The sequence below is a fragment of the Melanostigma gelatinosum genome (genome assembly GCF_949748355.1).
Source record: "Melanostigma gelatinosum genome assembly, chromosome: 21".
Taxonomy (NCBI): Eukaryota; Metazoa; Chordata; class Actinopteri; order Perciformes; family Zoarcidae; genus Melanostigma; species Melanostigma gelatinosum.
In genome coordinates this window covers 18508244-18524520 of record NC_136654.1, presented here as the reverse complement: position 1 = coordinate 18524520, position 16277 = coordinate 18508244, and the positions used below count along the sequence as shown (strand labels likewise).

At 43.5% G+C, this 16277-nt stretch overlaps 1 protein-coding gene across 4 annotated transcripts in view; it reads right to left on the bottom strand.

Annotated features, from left to right (window-relative positions):
- Positions 1-5135: 5135 nt before the first annotated feature.
- Positions 5136-16277, bottom strand: part of pald1a (phosphatase domain containing paladin 1a) — a 41474-nt gene continuing 30332 nt past the window's right edge. For all 4 annotated transcript variants that reach the window (XM_079293334.1, XM_079293336.1, XM_079293333.1 and 1 more), the window contains 2 exons: positions 13599-13754; positions 5136-6593 (listed from right to left, as the gene is read on the bottom strand). In XM_079293334.1, coding sequence (XP_079149460.1) covers positions 6444-6593; positions 13599-13754 — 306 coding nt within the window. In that variant the 3' untranslated portion in view covers positions 5136-6443. The remainder of the gene's footprint in view (positions 6594-13598; positions 13755-16277) is intronic.

Below are 16277 nucleotides of genomic sequence, written 5' to 3'. Positions count from 1 at the left end.
GGAGAAGTTACAGTACAGCGTGTGGAGCTGTGGATGCCTCAGTGTGTGCTGTAATGTGGTCTAGCCATGCCAGCATGCTGAGAAAATATGTGACTTTTCATCTCTTGAGATGCAGGGAGATGCAAAGCAGCTGCTAGTCTGCCCGGCAGCTTGAGGGACGACAGGGGCGTCTGCGTCTGCCAAGTTACAAACCAGCAACTTGAAGAAGTTGTTATTATTGTTCTCTGCCCCGTGTGGATGGAGTCTTTTTCGTACTCCAATACGTGTCACTATGTTTGTGTCAAAGGTTTTACCTTCATTTAATCCAGCAAAGAGGTTGATATTTTATGTCTGGTTTGTTTTTTCATATATCTCAAAATCTACTCAACAGTTTTCAATCAAATTTGGTGGAAAGTTAAAGGCATAGTTTGACAATTTGGGAAAATACACATTCACTTTCTTACCGAGAGTTAGTTATAGGCGAAGCCTTGTCCAACAAGTCCCCCAAATTAAACAACAAAATACAGTATTTGTCCTCGAGAAGGACACATAGAAGCATTTTTCTTATCTGACACACCTACCTCGACACCATCATTGTTCTGTGCTTTCCAAAACTATAACAAGTCACTGTTACAAAATGAATACACTTGTCGTGGCAACGCTATGGTGAAGGTTTGGTTAGGGTTAAGGGAACGATCATGGTATGAGTTAGAGCAGGGATTCCCAAAGTGGGGTGCGCGCACCCCTGGGGGTGCGCGAGCTGCCTCTAGGGGGTGCGCGAGAGGAAAAGTGTAATGGCGGTCTGATGGTGTAATAATATTAAATATAAAAAAAAAATGTAATTTTAATTTAAAAACTGTCAGGCGGGACATCTGAAGCTATCAGTCGTAAAAGAGGAGAGGGACAGAGAGAGAGAGAGAGGAATCGGAGGCGAGGGGAACGGAGAGGTGCAGCACAGACAAATCGGGAGCACATCGGCCCATCGCGGAGTCAAGGTGAAAAAGAGGAAACGAGAGTGAGCATCAGACTGGGAAAACAAGAGGAAATATGATGAAAAGTATCTGTGTCTGGGCTTCACTTGGATTGGCAACGCAGATTCCCCAAAGCCACAGTGCGTGGTGTGCAGTGAGGTTCTGGCTAACAGTCTGAAGCTCTTATTTACGTCGCCACCTGAACACCAAGCATGCCAGTGCAAGTCAAAAGCCCCTTACATTGTTTATATCGAAATTGGAGGATTTACAAAACAGCCAAAAACAACTGGAGTCTCATTCATGTGTTGGTCTATAAATGACGCACTACGGGCTTCATATCTGGTTACAGAATAGCGAGAAAGGGACTACCGCACACAATCACTAAAGACGTGAGCTTGCCAGCTGCCAGAGAGATGGTGGAATGTATGATTGGGGAGAAAGAAGCAAAAACGTTGTGCATGATCCCGGTGTCCAACAACACTGTGTCGCGCCGCATCGATGCTTTGTCCGAAGACATCCTGGCTGCATTAGTCGCTCATTAATTGTAAATTAAATGTGATAATCTGCCTCTGAGCCTGTGCGTGTGTCCTCGCATCCGTATTGCTCTTTAAAAGTGACGCCTTGTGTAACTGAAAGTTATTGAAACTTTGTTGCAGTGTTTCAGGGCGTTTTCACACCTTCAGTTCGTTTGCTTTGTTGCAGTTGCTCCTTTGCTCGGTTTGTGTTCACACTGCAACATTTAACAGCGGACTAAATCTTGTAAACAAATGCCACGCGCGAGCAAACTGTTCTCTCATTGGTCCGATTCTTATGCGGCTATGAAGGCTTAAAAGGCTCTGTTGCTTCTTTTTTTTTTTTTTTATTAAGGGGGGGGTGCGCGAACCCGGTCGGGATGTAGAAGGGGGTGCGCGGCCTAAAAAGTTTGGGAACCGCTGAGTTAGAGTATGCAGCGGTTGCAATAATAAACTGTGTTAAAGAATTGGCAACACTTAAAGTTAAATACAAGAAAACCTCAGGCCAATCATAAATTGTTACCTCGTGGCTCTGTCTTGTAGGTAGTTTTGAGATTCTGGACTTTGGAAACAGCAGTCACTGTTCATTTGGTAGCTGTTGTGGAGATTTTCAATTATATCGTACAATCTTTCAGCAGATATCGTTCATAACCGTCACTAGCTAGTTATTTGGGGCTTCATACAAAATGACTTGACTGTTTACCCATAATTGGCTACCAAGTTCTTGTAGGTGTGGTCTCTTTAACATAATCTGCCATACCTCCATTACTCATAACTTCATTTAGAATTTGAAGACATCTCGACAACTTTTGATGGCTAACGCAACATTGTGACGCATGAGTATTTTAAATAGATATAGCTCAAGTCTCAATTGTATCAGAGCAAGTTAAGTCTTTACGAAATGTTCACGTCCTCGAGGTCTGAATCCTGACCATTAAAACACGCCATTTGCACCCAGTCATTAACGATGTTGTTCCCATAGTTGAGCCCTAGGGCCTTAGATTAGTCGAACGCAAGTTAGACTCTGTCACTAAAATAAACACAGACTTATTTTAAGCCTAAAAGGTCAACCTCCTGACCCTCAAGCTAATTTAGAACTAGGCGCGATGGTTCAATGGTAACAATCAGTGACACCTGCTGACAAGTGTCACCACATGACCTGACTCATATCTTATGGAGTGCTAACAATGTTATAGAGCGAGCAATAAGAAGGGAAAGAGGTTGTAGAGACCGGAGTGATATCCAATATCCAGTTGTGAAGACATGGTTGGAAACTATCCAGAGCCTGACTGATGAGTTAGCATGACCACTAAGCCCTGCGACAGCTCAGGTCTGATACATGAACTGAGATTACATGTCACTGCATGTGTTTTGTATCGTTATCCTGTAAAATGTCATTGAAAGTGTTGAATTATTCCAGAAGGCAAACATGTTCTGCAGAGCTGAGTGTCGGCCATGTTTTTAGTGTGAAACAATCTTAATTTACCAAGAATTAACTGCAAGTGAGTCTTATTTAAGATGGTCAAGAATCAGACAATTTAGTTCTGACTTGGTTTGATCTAAGCAGTTGTCAAAGTCTTATCTCTGTGAAAACGACCCCAAGTCCTTTCCATGCCAGTTAAATATTCACGTTCTGTGCACACCGCTCCGTCACTGTGTTTTCCGGGATTTAACTCATCTCAAAGTCTCAAGTCAACTACTTTTATGACACCGTCATCAGCTTCACATCAGGACTTTACAGAATACACTTTAAACCAGAGCCTATAAATAGCAGAACTCAATGGTTTATATTGTGAATGGCGGAGGGGGGGAAATAGCATTTAAGAGATCTCTATCAATTCAATCAGTTTTTTTTAATTTTTATATCCTGCCGGCTGAGACTTTTCATTACCTTGCTCAGTGGGGTGTGTAATACCTAGCTTATCAGGGATTGGGCATTATTGCTCGCGGCAAATGAAGGCCTAAAGGTGTATTTGCCAAAGCAGATTGAAGAACATCCCTTCAAAGATTTTTGCCCTCTTGCTATTATTGATCAAATCCTGAAGAGCACACTTGAGTCTCTGGGGTGTTTGATTGCTCGTGTGGATAAAGGCAGTGTTACAAAGATAAACATGCACCCCTCGCACCGGCACCATGCAGCTCTCTGATCTGCAGAGGGAAGCTTTTCACATGAAGTTCATTACATCCCCTCTCTCTGCTCACCTCTCAATGCCGCTCTTTGTCCGCCGTAATCTCGGGATCCTTCAGAACCGCTAGCTTGGGTTTCACATTGGGGAGTACCTCAATGAGTCTGGAAAGGATTTCAAAGGCGAGGGGCCGCTATATCATCCAAGCATGGTCCTCATGTCCTGGGCTTATCGTGACCCGGAGTCAAGTTGGCCACATGCTGCAACTGAATAGCCCCTCTCCATATCCGAGTGTTGTTTTAACCAATTTGTCTGTGTTGCTAGAGAGAGAAACAGACACTGTATATAAAAGTGTGCTTGTGTTGCTGTGCATTTATCGAATATATCTCCCGCACACTGCCAGACCTCTAACAAAGAGGGATAAAGAAGCCCATAAACTGAGCTGGTGTGGAAAGGAAACAAGTGTAACAAACTATAAAAGAAGTGCTTCAATCCACACCGCTTGGTTTCCATTTACAATAATCCAGGATAGGCTGTGGTGTGATAAAATCCTAACAACTTCCGTACTCCCACAGATAAGCCCGCTATGCACTTACAAGACGGGAAGTGATCTGGGGTATCAGTCTTTCAAAGCAGGCCAGCAAAGCCAAGTGAGCTTCACTGATGTGCCGGTCGGTGGCTTTTAATCCCCACACAGCCATCCATTCTTGTGAGGGTGACTGTATATTTTTTTTAATTAAGACCTTACCTGTCCACATCAAAAGGCAACTCAGAAGAGTCTTTTGGTCTGCCTAAGCTCTTTATTACTGTATATGGAATATGTTAAGATTTCAACCCAACAATGAATCATCTGTTGTGCGTAAATGTGTGCCGCTGGATGCTCATAACCTGCTCTGCTCTCCGAGGCTGGCACTGACATAAGACGAAGAGGCCGTCCGGATATACGAAGCGCCTTCTTAGCGGTGCGTATCTAGAGCAAAAGATGATGCCCGAGATAAGGAAGAAAAAGACAGGAAGGCCAGGAGAGAAGAGACAGCTATTTGGCTCCGCCGCTGAATCGGAAACTTCAATGAAACGACGCATAGCAGACATTTGTGTGCAAACTATCCATGGTCAGAAAATCCTCCCACCCTTTCCCTTTTTCTCCTGAGCAAAGCCAACAATAAAATGATACCAAATGCAGACCCAGGCTGTTGAATCTATTTCAATGATGTATTTTACCCCCCTTCCCCAAAGAAAATAAATGGCACAGACGGTGAGTAAAAGCGAATGCATTTTATCTGTAAAGAGTACCTGTATGAAAAAAACCCATTAAGTTAAAAGCAGAGCATAAGAGGTTAGGCTGTTATTACAATAAGCACATGTACCTTCTCGTGTTCGTCCCATGAAGATGGGTTTGTCATATTCTCTCAAACATACAAAAGCTATTTCAATTTCCATGTCATTATCAATCAGTTTCTATTTGTCTGAATCACTTATATACAGTGCAACTGTTTCGATACTTTGACAGAAAACAAAAAATACTAATGAGACACATCTGGAGGAAGGATCTTTAATTTCTTTTCAGGCTTATCTCTCTGGGTTTAAGGCAGGATTCAAGGTTTTTAAAGCACACTTTGAACTACAAGTTACTTTACAATTAAAAACATATTAGCAAATTAAAGAGTAACAAAAAAAAAAAAGAGAGTTTGGACCGTTCAAAAAAATACTGTACAGTTTACGGCATGCTGAACAAGAATTGGCATGTGGTGAACAAAGTCACTGGTGTAATTGTTGCCCCCGAATGGCTGACAAATCAATTCTAACTTTGTGTGCTGTGCAATAAGTGATTCATGCAGCTTTGGCCTCATTACACTGATGCCACCAGTGTGAGCTGCGTTTGTGAAATGGTTTATTTATCCGGTGATATCACCCGCACTACTACGAATTCCGAGGCGTCGGCGGTCAAGTTGCATTGTGGATAATGTCGGCACCGGGTTTTGACATGAAAGAATAATGCAAGAAAAGAAAAAATCTCTGGTTCTTAAGGAAGTGATGTTAGCATTTCATGGCACGATCATAAAAAAAGGGTAAGTTTGCAGTTTCAAAGCAACATTGCTCCGATGTGTACAAACACAAATACAAAGACACATTTACAGCTTTAAAGTAAAATCCAACAAAAAATTCCTGACACGCTGTACTGTTAGTACCTTCATCATGACACATGTAGATACACGTAAAAAGAAACAGATGGACACATTATTGGGGTTATACTGTTGCTAAAGAAATTCTGACTGACAGCATCTTGTGATGAATGCCTCTCAACAACATCCCCTCTAATTGGCTTTAGGAAACTCAAAGATGCATTTAAATAACAGCTCTTATGTGCACACAGGGGCAAAAATGGAAAACATCAAGTCGAACATTGATGACAGCTGTGCCACGAAGAAAAGGACAGGGCTCAAGAAACATCAGGTCACTCAACAACCAAAAGGGTTGTCAAACAACACAGTGGAATTTGCTTCTCTCCTCAATAACAGCATTTAACTCAACTTGTTCCAACAGACGTTTTAAAAGGCTGTCTCATCTTCAAATGTGAGAATTCATAAAGAAAAAAGTAACATAAATATTAGTACATTGAAATTCTATGGTCTACCATTCATAAAAAAAGGCAAAGGCACAAATATCAACTTCTAATATAGGAGCAACATTCTGCTAATACTCAACATTAAAAGACCTACAACGTGTTAGACAAGAGGTGAAGTGAAGATATGCATAATACAGGGCTAAATATAGAAGGCATAATATCGTCAATGTAAATCTCTTTTATTCTGAAAAGCACAGTACTTTTTTGGTGAGTTCACAGTGATCCTCTCTCAGATGAACTCCCCGCGGAAAGGAAGTGACTGAATGTTTTGCTGTTGCCAGCGGCAGCGCAGCCGGGCGAGCCGCGTGTCCCTCGGGTTTTCGAACTCGGAGAAGCCCAGCTGGTTGAGGATGTCATAAACTCCGGCTCTGGCAGCCACCTACCACAGAAACACACGGAAAGTTGATGAACAGGCAACACAGCCAGCCGTGCTTTTGTATTTTCATTTGTCCGTCACGACCACATAAATGCTTTGAGTATCAGCTGTGACATTGAAACAATAGGCATCTGCTGCCGGGGTTTGGAAACAACAGGAAGTGGTCGAAGAAGTATTCAGATCCTTCACCTTAATCTAAACTACTCGATTATAAGCATATTTTACTGACGTGGCAATCATCTGATTTTACAAATCAAATTCAGTTTACTTGTCACAAAGAGTTTGAAGCGAGTTTTCCAAAGTCTCAAAAACGATAACCCCGATGATGTCATAACGATGTCATCAGGGTTATCTCAGGAAGAAACAAAAAGTGCAGCATCCCACACCAGGAGGCTCAAAGAAATATTTTTCATTGTGGTTTAATAAGTGAAAATAACAAGTGCGTTGACCTGATTCGGAGTGCGTCAAAACATGATTGCGCAATACGATAATCATTAAGTGGCTTCCTGCCCATGTGTCAAAGCGTATCAAAGCTGAACTCAAATTGTTCCAGATGGTCAGCCCTGCTCCTTGCACGGTGGTGGTGTTTGAGTGAATGTATGAATGGGTGGTTGAAAGGCAACGACTGTATATTAAAACAGTCTGTCTACCACTGAATAGTATTCATAAGAGTATCCTTGTGTGCGATCATTGCTTTTGATTTGCAGTAAAATGTTCACGACTGAAATGAAGTGGTTTGAGTCATTACTGAATTAGGACAGAGAGGAACATGGAGAGACATCCCTCGAGAGAGAGAGTTCGTGTTAAGCAGGAGGTCACGCTGACTCATGGTCTGCTTTGGCTGTCGAGACACCATAGGACTGATGGGAAGCACCACAGACAACCAGAAACATCTGGTCATGAAGCTAAAGCAATACAAACAAATTCAAACAAACCCGGCGGACGCCGACTTCCCTGTAAAAGACCTGAAAGACTGAATACCCCATTAGAAGTGCCACAGCTTGCCCAGTTTAGACTGTGGCAGTCAGCTGCGACTTTTTGTCAAAGAAAACACAAAAGAGACTACTTCAGTCAAATCCTGTTAACAGAGTGTGTCAAGCTTATGTATTTCCATCAACTTGTGTATTGATTTTCACATGGCAATCCACTTAAAGGAACCACCAGCTGTTCCCACGTTTGTAAGAGGTTGAGGGTGTGAGTCAGTGGAGGTAACGTGGCCTCAAGCGCTTTGCCAATTTAACCTCTCCCCCTTTGCCTCGGCCAGTCAAGAAGTCTGCTAATTTTAAGGGGAGTGGAATGTGCATGAGGCGAGATGTTTAAACAAGGTCATCATTTGTGGATGCACACTTTTTAACTACATACAATAGAAGAATAGTGAAGTACTTTTAAAAGGTTGAATGCTGAGGAGGACATAATGGAACAATGAACAGGAATAATAATATCAAGATATCCCTTTCACCAACAATGATTATAGCTTAGCTGGCCAGCTTTGTGCGGAAATAAACACCAGGCACCGCAGAGCGTGGTCTAGATTACCTACTTGCTGACCATGCAAAATCAAATCTTACAATAGATATCATGCAACGCTAAAACTTTTGCTTTGTAGAGTTGACACTGGTTCAAACCCTCCCTCAGTTGTGAGAGCCGTCTCACTACGAACACATAATAATGCAGCTTCTATTGTCCCGTCCTAATTCATCTTTTCATAGCAAATGCATGCAGCGATGCATCTTTTAGCACATCCATGTTTGTGTTTCGTGTGTTCCTGGAAGGCTGCCAGCCTGACGGCTGTATGACGTCTGTGGTGGGAACAAATGAGTTGGTGCAGCTGAATCATTAGTCAGTGGATGGGTCTCCCAGGAGGACTTCTGGATTTGTGGTATTAACCAGGCTACTTAACCTGACTCATCGACTCCACAGCCCAGCTGTCTAAATAGGACATGAGAGACAAATCTGCAACTGTGAAAAGCGGATGTTGGGAATGTTGAGAGGATGAAGAGTGACTGCTCTCTGTGGGTCAGAGCTGAGGACGTTCACATTTTGTCATCTTCTTCTTTTTTTAAGGGAATACTCAACCAAAAATGTCCTTAGTGTACTAACTACTGGATCCCTCTTGAAAGTGACTCCTTCACAGAGGACGCCAGATTTCTCACACTGCACTCCAGCAACACAATCCATCTCCCGGTATATGTCCCGTACAGTTTGAAGTTAGATTCTCTACCACAGAGGGAAATACACCGCTTCCATGGCGCGCTCATGCCACGTCGTAGCATAGATGCTCCGTCGAAAGTAGTGATTTTGTGTTCAAACTACGACTCCTTGGAACATACTTACCATCTGGATCAAAAGTGAAGACTGATACGATTACACAACTGATTTTGAAGTATTCTTACTCACCTCTCAACAACAACCACCAGACACACAAAGCTTTTTCTTTGCAGATGAGGCAACCCAGTGTGGGACAGTTAGCCTCCCCTCTCAACCCCTGGGCACACAGTGCCAGGACACTGTGTGTATAATGTGTGTATTCCCTGGCACTGTGTGTACAGAAGCTAAAGACGGTCTAACCTCCCTTTTACCGGGACTTTAAACAAGACTAAGAAAATTCAGCCATGGCAGCTCCTGTGAGGATGTATTTAGAACCAGTGGCGCTTTGAGCTAAATGTTAGCATCAACATGCTAATGTGCTCACAACGACAAAGCTAACATGCTGATGTTTGATGGACATAGATTGTTAAACACAAAGTACCAGGGTCATGTCAAGAATCCTCACTTGCACATTTTTGCAAAGCAGAGGGATTTTAATGTATACATGTGTGTATATGTATACTAGTTACATAAAAGGAAAAATAACATGTAAAGACATGAGATGTGGGAAAGCAGCATATCGACGCGTCTGCACACAAATCAAAACAGATCAGATCTCTGATGGTAAATCGCAGCGGGCCTTGAAGTTGTTGGTGTGCGGCGACAAACTTTCTGTGTGACAGTAAGCAGTTCTGTCAGAGAAATGCCTTTCATGCCGCACTGAGGAGATCACAAACGCCAATACTCATTAGGCGGCTGGAGCGGCTGGGGAGGAGCGGCGCAACGAGGAGGCGCTGGTCTTTCCCACAGTCGGCTATCTCAAAGGCTGCACATACCGGGCCCATGCAGGGGGACAGGGAGGCCTCTGTGCCACACATCAAAAACAGCTGGAGTGACTGATAGGGTACCTCTCCTGCAGGTATCCATGGTATGCACTGTACACAAGTCCTGCCATTGTGTAAAGGGCCACGTTTTGGATTAGCAAACATGGATTTCAATTCCAATAACTCCTCTGATGTTTCTGCTCTGATGTTACTACATGAGGCAGCGGGCTAATGACGCCGGGGACAATATTTGTCCAATGTGCACACAATGTGGCAGTCAGCAATGACTTCAAATATCTACTGCTCCATCGTTTTGAGCTTGCAGTGATCGAACACAAAAAAAACATGCTCCTGTGTTCAAACAATCGAACTGAACAGAAACAACAAGACCAAATAGGTCAGAGGCTCCATATCAGCTGGCACAGGCTGCTGCCCAGCATGACTGGAAACACTGTGCTCCTGCCTTTAGTCCATGTACTCACACACATGCGTATGCAGGACAGGATGCGGGACAGACTGTACCGCTCAGATCTGGCAGGTTGTGTAACCGTGGATTCAAATGCATGGCGCTGACCCCTTGACCGCCGCCTCTGGCGTCGCAGTTTGTCATTAATGATCCTGCCACGGTCACTGGTGATAGGCTAATGACTGTGCCTTCGGGTTTGTTGGGTCAGATTGATCGGGTTGCTGCCAGATTCTGCTGCGACTGGGCCAATGAACACCTCACAATACCGATGGTGCTGTGGGCAAAATGTAGCACGTGTGTCACAAGCCTTGTTTGACTGTTACTTTTAGAAATGACTCCTTTTAATTTACATGTGCTGGTCCTGGGAGGAGTGTTCGAAAGTTTGGATGGTTTAAATGTTTATCTAGGTGACGTCATGCCGCGTTGCATGCTTTGGAGAATGATTCTTTTTGGAGGAACATTGTGTGAGCTGACCTGATTTCACTACGCTTGTGCTGTGATTTTCATTTTGAGAACGGTGTGGGAAGGATTTGAGATTCTCCCCTCAACATCATCCAGGGAAGACAAAAGATGTGAAGGAGACAGAGACAACACACCACAGAATCCATGTGGACAGAGTGAACAGTAAAATGTGCAACACAAAACAAGACATTGAGATGTGCCAGCGTCTGCGTTTGTTCCTTGACAGCTGCCAAAGCAACCGTCTCCCCTCACAGAATCTGACTGGGTCAAATCGATTTTGACTTTATTATTTATTTATGCTTTTGGCAAACGTGTAACTGAGAGTCATTTTGTCATTCAATTCATTTTTATGGTATGTTTGGCAGCATCTTTTGTGCTCGACGGTTCTGAGTTGTGTTTGTGCACTTTCCTTCCCAGAGAGCTCCTGTCAATCGAACAGTGTCTACGGTCTAGTGCTATGAACAGGTCGCGGACATGTCTTTGTAGTCAGTCCAGACGAACCCCCCGCTGCGGCTGATGACGAATATAAATCGAAAGAGCAGAGAAAATGCACAGGAGAATAATGATGTCGTTGACATTTCAGCAGTGTGCTCTTCAACTATATTCGGACACAGCGCTGTTATGATGATGATTATGCTGTTGGATGTGCAGCCATTAAGGCAATCAAAAGAGAGCTCAGACCAGAAGTAGGATAGTGATGTGATTTTGATGAGTTCTCCACAGGGGTTTCCGTCTGCAGTGGCCGAGAACCCCCAGCAGGTCTCCAGCACATTAACACTTGTATGTGACCTGGCCGTGAAGAAGTCTGTCAGCAGGCTAGTTTAGCTGGTAAACGAACTTCAGTGCAATCAGTGGAGAAAGTTACTTTATAATGTGACGCGAGCCTCCAGCACCACGCTCAAAAAGTACAACTAAAGTGTGACACGCGGTTAACTCCCGGTCACAGGAAAACTTTTTCTGACGTTTACCGTATATTCTCTAATAGAAGCTTTTATTTACCTCAGAAGCAAAGGGAAAGAGGCCTTTATCTGTAATTCCCCTGTTAATGTTGACTTACAAATTACTCTTTGTTTACGCGTCTTCTTGATAAATTCAGTGCTAAAGTCATTAAGGGCGTTCCAATTCGTGCTGTGTTATTCGACATTTGACTATATTTACCATGGAAAATGTTCATGTAGGTTACAAGCAATTCCACCAATGTGGGGTTTTTTCTGCCTGGACTTTATCAGCTACTGTCTCTTATACGGTAATTTACTGGAAGAAACATAGTGCTTTGATGCAGGTGTAGTCTAATGCTCTAGAAAAAGACCGGCCAGAAATAGCATGAAAATCCCTTGAACTCACTCCACCGGAAACAAATGGCCCATTTGATATATTGCGGTGCCATCAGAATCATGCTCTCTGTGCAGCTGATGGATGGCTTTGATATACCGGCCTGGTTATCCATTTCCCACCAGACCTTCCCGGTAACTAGAGAGGTGAGAAAAGATTGCACCGGCACATCTAAAGGACATTTTTGTGATCCGACTGAGACATGGCCCCAGGTGTTCGAGGAGTCTGCCAGAAGAAGTGATTCAAAAGTGATTCATAATACACCTGTTAGGCGCCACAAGGCCTGCTGTGTCGATGACGCTGTGTCGGTGAGAACTACCACCTGAATCGGCATGACAGTGAGTCTCATCCCATTGTTTAGCTGTACGGCCGCAACTATTTTGGTTCACTCTCCCTGCTCTCATAGAGACGTTTACGACAGCAGCAGGCATCTGTTTTCCGCAAAAAAGCTCAGCAACGAACAGCAGACAGACACAGTTAGTAACAAGCTCGTGAAGATGGGAGAATGTAGCAGCTTAAGAGTGAAATATAAAAATCGCACTCAATATTATGTTGTGACGAGTGTTTTCTGTTGCCTGCTTTACAGTAAAGCATTCCTGTTCCCTGCGGGCACGCTTGTCTTTTCTCATGGCATTACTGGGCCATTACAGTCACTCTGATGCACCACATATATTTGCTATTCATAACAGGAAGAATATGCCCCGATTAACCGCGCATATTTCTGTGACAATTGTTTTCACAGCTATTGTTCCAGTCTATTTTGGAATTCCACGTTTTTTTTTTCTTTGAAAATCATTGAATTAAAAGCTCGTCCTTCCCTTGTCCTTACTGAGGTGGAATAAACTCAAACATTTGAGGCTTTTGGCCGTGTTTCTCAAAGCCGTCTGACAAATCGGACACTGTGTGACTACAAACATAATAATTTCATCATTCAGCCTACAGACAAAAACACATTGCAAAGTTGCTGCAGTGGTGGAAATATGCGACTGTTGTTATTTTATGTTTTTATTGGATTTAAGAGGTTTTGCTGAGCCTCAGTGCTAAAGCCGGGATGAAAACAAGACAGCTAAAACATTTTAATTAACTAAATGCGTAGAATTGTAACTACACCATACTACGCCAAACTGCTTATTTTTTGTGTGTGTGTGTGTGTGTGTGTTGGGTACCGGCACTTACGGACTACTCATTTGTTTGGAATGCACGTAAATTCTCCACTTGACTGTAGGGGCACAGCTGGCCAAACGATTAATGTACCAAACAAATACACAGAGCCGAGACATTACTAAGTTCAGTGTGTGAAGAAGCAGGCCACAATAGAACCAGAACCAGCTTGTGCATTTCTGGAGAAAAATTGCAATGAAACTCACAACGTGTCACAATGTGCACAAACTGTAAGTGTGTGTGAAACAAAGGCAGCAGCAGGAAGTGACACCACACAAACACTGCCCGGTTCTTGTGTTAAAAATGTCCGCTGAATAATAAATTTAAAAAACTGCGTTAACGCGTTAACTTGCCCAGCACTAATATATATATATATCTATATATATATATATACTGTATAATGCATATAACTATCGACGTGAGATAGAATAGAGTAGTGGGGCAGAGATCCTGTACCTGTTCCATCCAGAGAGTGAAGGAGCGCTGCCAGGAGTCTTTCTTCTCTAGATGCAGGTATGTGTTGAAGAGGATGAGGTAAATGTATCGCTCAAGGTACTGCAGGCTCCTCAGCAGCAGCTGCTGAGACTCCTTCTCCGTCTTCCCACTTTTGATCTGAGAAGAGAGGCAACCGAAGCTTCATCAGTATATCAAGTTGGCACAACAAAGCACTTTTCTTCGTCTCCATACAGAGAGACGACAGTCATCAGTAGCTTAAGTGTTTTTACATTTCTGCATTTGCACCGTGCTGGATGTCGCTCTCGTTCTGCAGCTTTCAGGGTATTTAATTGCCTCCTGCGTGTAGGCCGTGTTTGCATAATGAAGGCCTCTCTTGACATTTAACTTGCTGTGATGTTGCGTAAATGTTTATTAAATTACCACTCGATTAAAGCTTAATTCGATCTAATTCTAACTGGAATATTAAAACATGTTTCGAAAATGTTTTCAGCGTTAAAAGAAAGATGACAATTTGCAACCAAGAGGGACATGTGCCCAACCTGTTCCATTCAATTTAAGGGCAGTAACTCACAGGGAAAATAGGATCCTGTTGTCTAAAACCACTTTTTAAACAAAAGGTAATGATCTCCACCACACTTCACTGAGCATTGTTGATACTGCTTATGAGCAAAAAAAACATCCTGGAAGAAACACAACAAAAGGTAACGACACACACTATTCTGTAATTCAGCAAGAAACAAATAAAGCACAAGCACAACATTCACACGTCATTTTGTGTAACACAATGAATCACTCTATTTCTTATCATTCTTAGGTTGTGTGGTGAACGACACGACCAATCAGACTTTTATAAGTTTTCAGTTCATAGAACACCCTCATTCCTGCTGTTCCATCCCCGGCTCCTCCAGTCCCGCATGTGTCCTTGTGTAAGATACCGAACCCCAAATTTGCTCCCGAAGGCTGTGCCATCGGTGTGTGAATGTGCATTAGTTTAGATCCTGATGGGCAGGCTGGCACCTTGCATGGCAGCCTCGGCCATCAGTGTATGAATGTGTGTGTGTGTGTGTGTGTGAGAATGGGTGAATGTTGACATGTAGTGTACAGCGCTTTGAGTGGTCAGAAGACTAGAAAGACACTAAATAAATGCAAACGATAATAGTACTCTCACGGGACTATTTAACCGTCTAGGGAGAGGGAAAAGCTTTTGCAAGCCAATCTTGGACAAAAGGCCACAACAAAATCATATGAAATGTCACGAATTAATAGAAGTGTTGTTTGAGTAACCTAGCAAAGCTTGAATCGAGCAGCCCTATTATGTGCCACTTCTCACAAAGTAAGGCTGGTAATTGGGATCGCTCTTCAGTTACAGCACTGAATGCAGACAGCATTCATCAGTGTGGCGACTCGGTGTGAAGATGTTTTCCCTTTTTCTTTTTCCTTCTATTTTTCTGATTGCTTGGAGCCTTGAGCAAAGCCCTGCCATCCAGCTTTGAGGCGGAGTGTGAGGTGTGTGTGTGTGTGTGCACGGTTGGACAACATGTCAATTGGAGTTAAGAGAATGGAAGTCGGGACGAGGTGTAGTGCGGCTCAATGAACTGTCAGCAGCTCTTCAGATGCTTTCTCCGGAGCAGATTGTAATGGGCATTCCTGACTAACTTTGTTTGTGATGGATAAAACAGGTTATCTGCACACAGTGTGCAGCATATCAGGGGGAGGTATGTTAAATGCATTGTGGGGGCTGCCCAGAGAATAATGAAAGTTTACCAAGTAGGTGGGCTAGCACTCAGGGTCATTTGAAAATGTGCACAGTGCACCATAATACGATCATTCCAGAGCTGAATGACGCAACAGGGAGAGAGGGGGAATGAGTGGGGGTTCCTGTTCATTCCCAAACAGCCGTGGTTGGATCCCAGTTTTCCAAGCATCTGCAGCAGAGTGGAGGAGAAACTACCCCTATGCAAATAACGGATGTGCTGTGTGTTGTCCATCAACTCTCTCAGGACACAGAGGAAGCAAAAAAAAAAAAAGCACACACGCGCCTCACTTCATCTAATCTTCCTCAGTTAACATCGACTACAGAGGCAGAGCAGGTGAACGCTGGTGAACCTGATCACCCTGTGCGCCCTGCTCACCCGGAGGGCTTTCAGCTGTTCAACTCTTAAAACAAGCCTGGCAGCTATCTGTGCACATACCGAGCTCACAACACTAACACACACACACACATACGCTAAGATCAGTTTGAAAAGATTAGATAATTCACACCTCTACAATCTGCAGAACCTCAATTCTATGGCTGCCATCTGTCTGAGGCATATATGTGGTGGAGCGGCTTCTCGTGTAGTATCAGGAATTCCTTCAGAAAGCAATGTTGGGGAAGATGTGGTGAAGTCAATTTCTCTCGCTTTGAAAGCTTTGGATGTGCGTGGATTCCATTTTTTTTTAAAACCTTAAGCAAACAACAGAATCCTCTCATCTCGCGTGGCCTTTCAAAATAAAGGCGAGGTCACTGCTCCTAGTTCGCTATCAAAGGTGAAGGCCGCGGTTCAGGCGGCTGCCGAGGTGTGGTGATGAACGTCCTCTGTCTTGAGTGAGATGGGAGGCAGGCCAAACACACAGAGCACATGCCATTGCTGAGAGAGTCCTGGAATGCCGAGCAGGGCTCCAAGCGAGGACAATGTG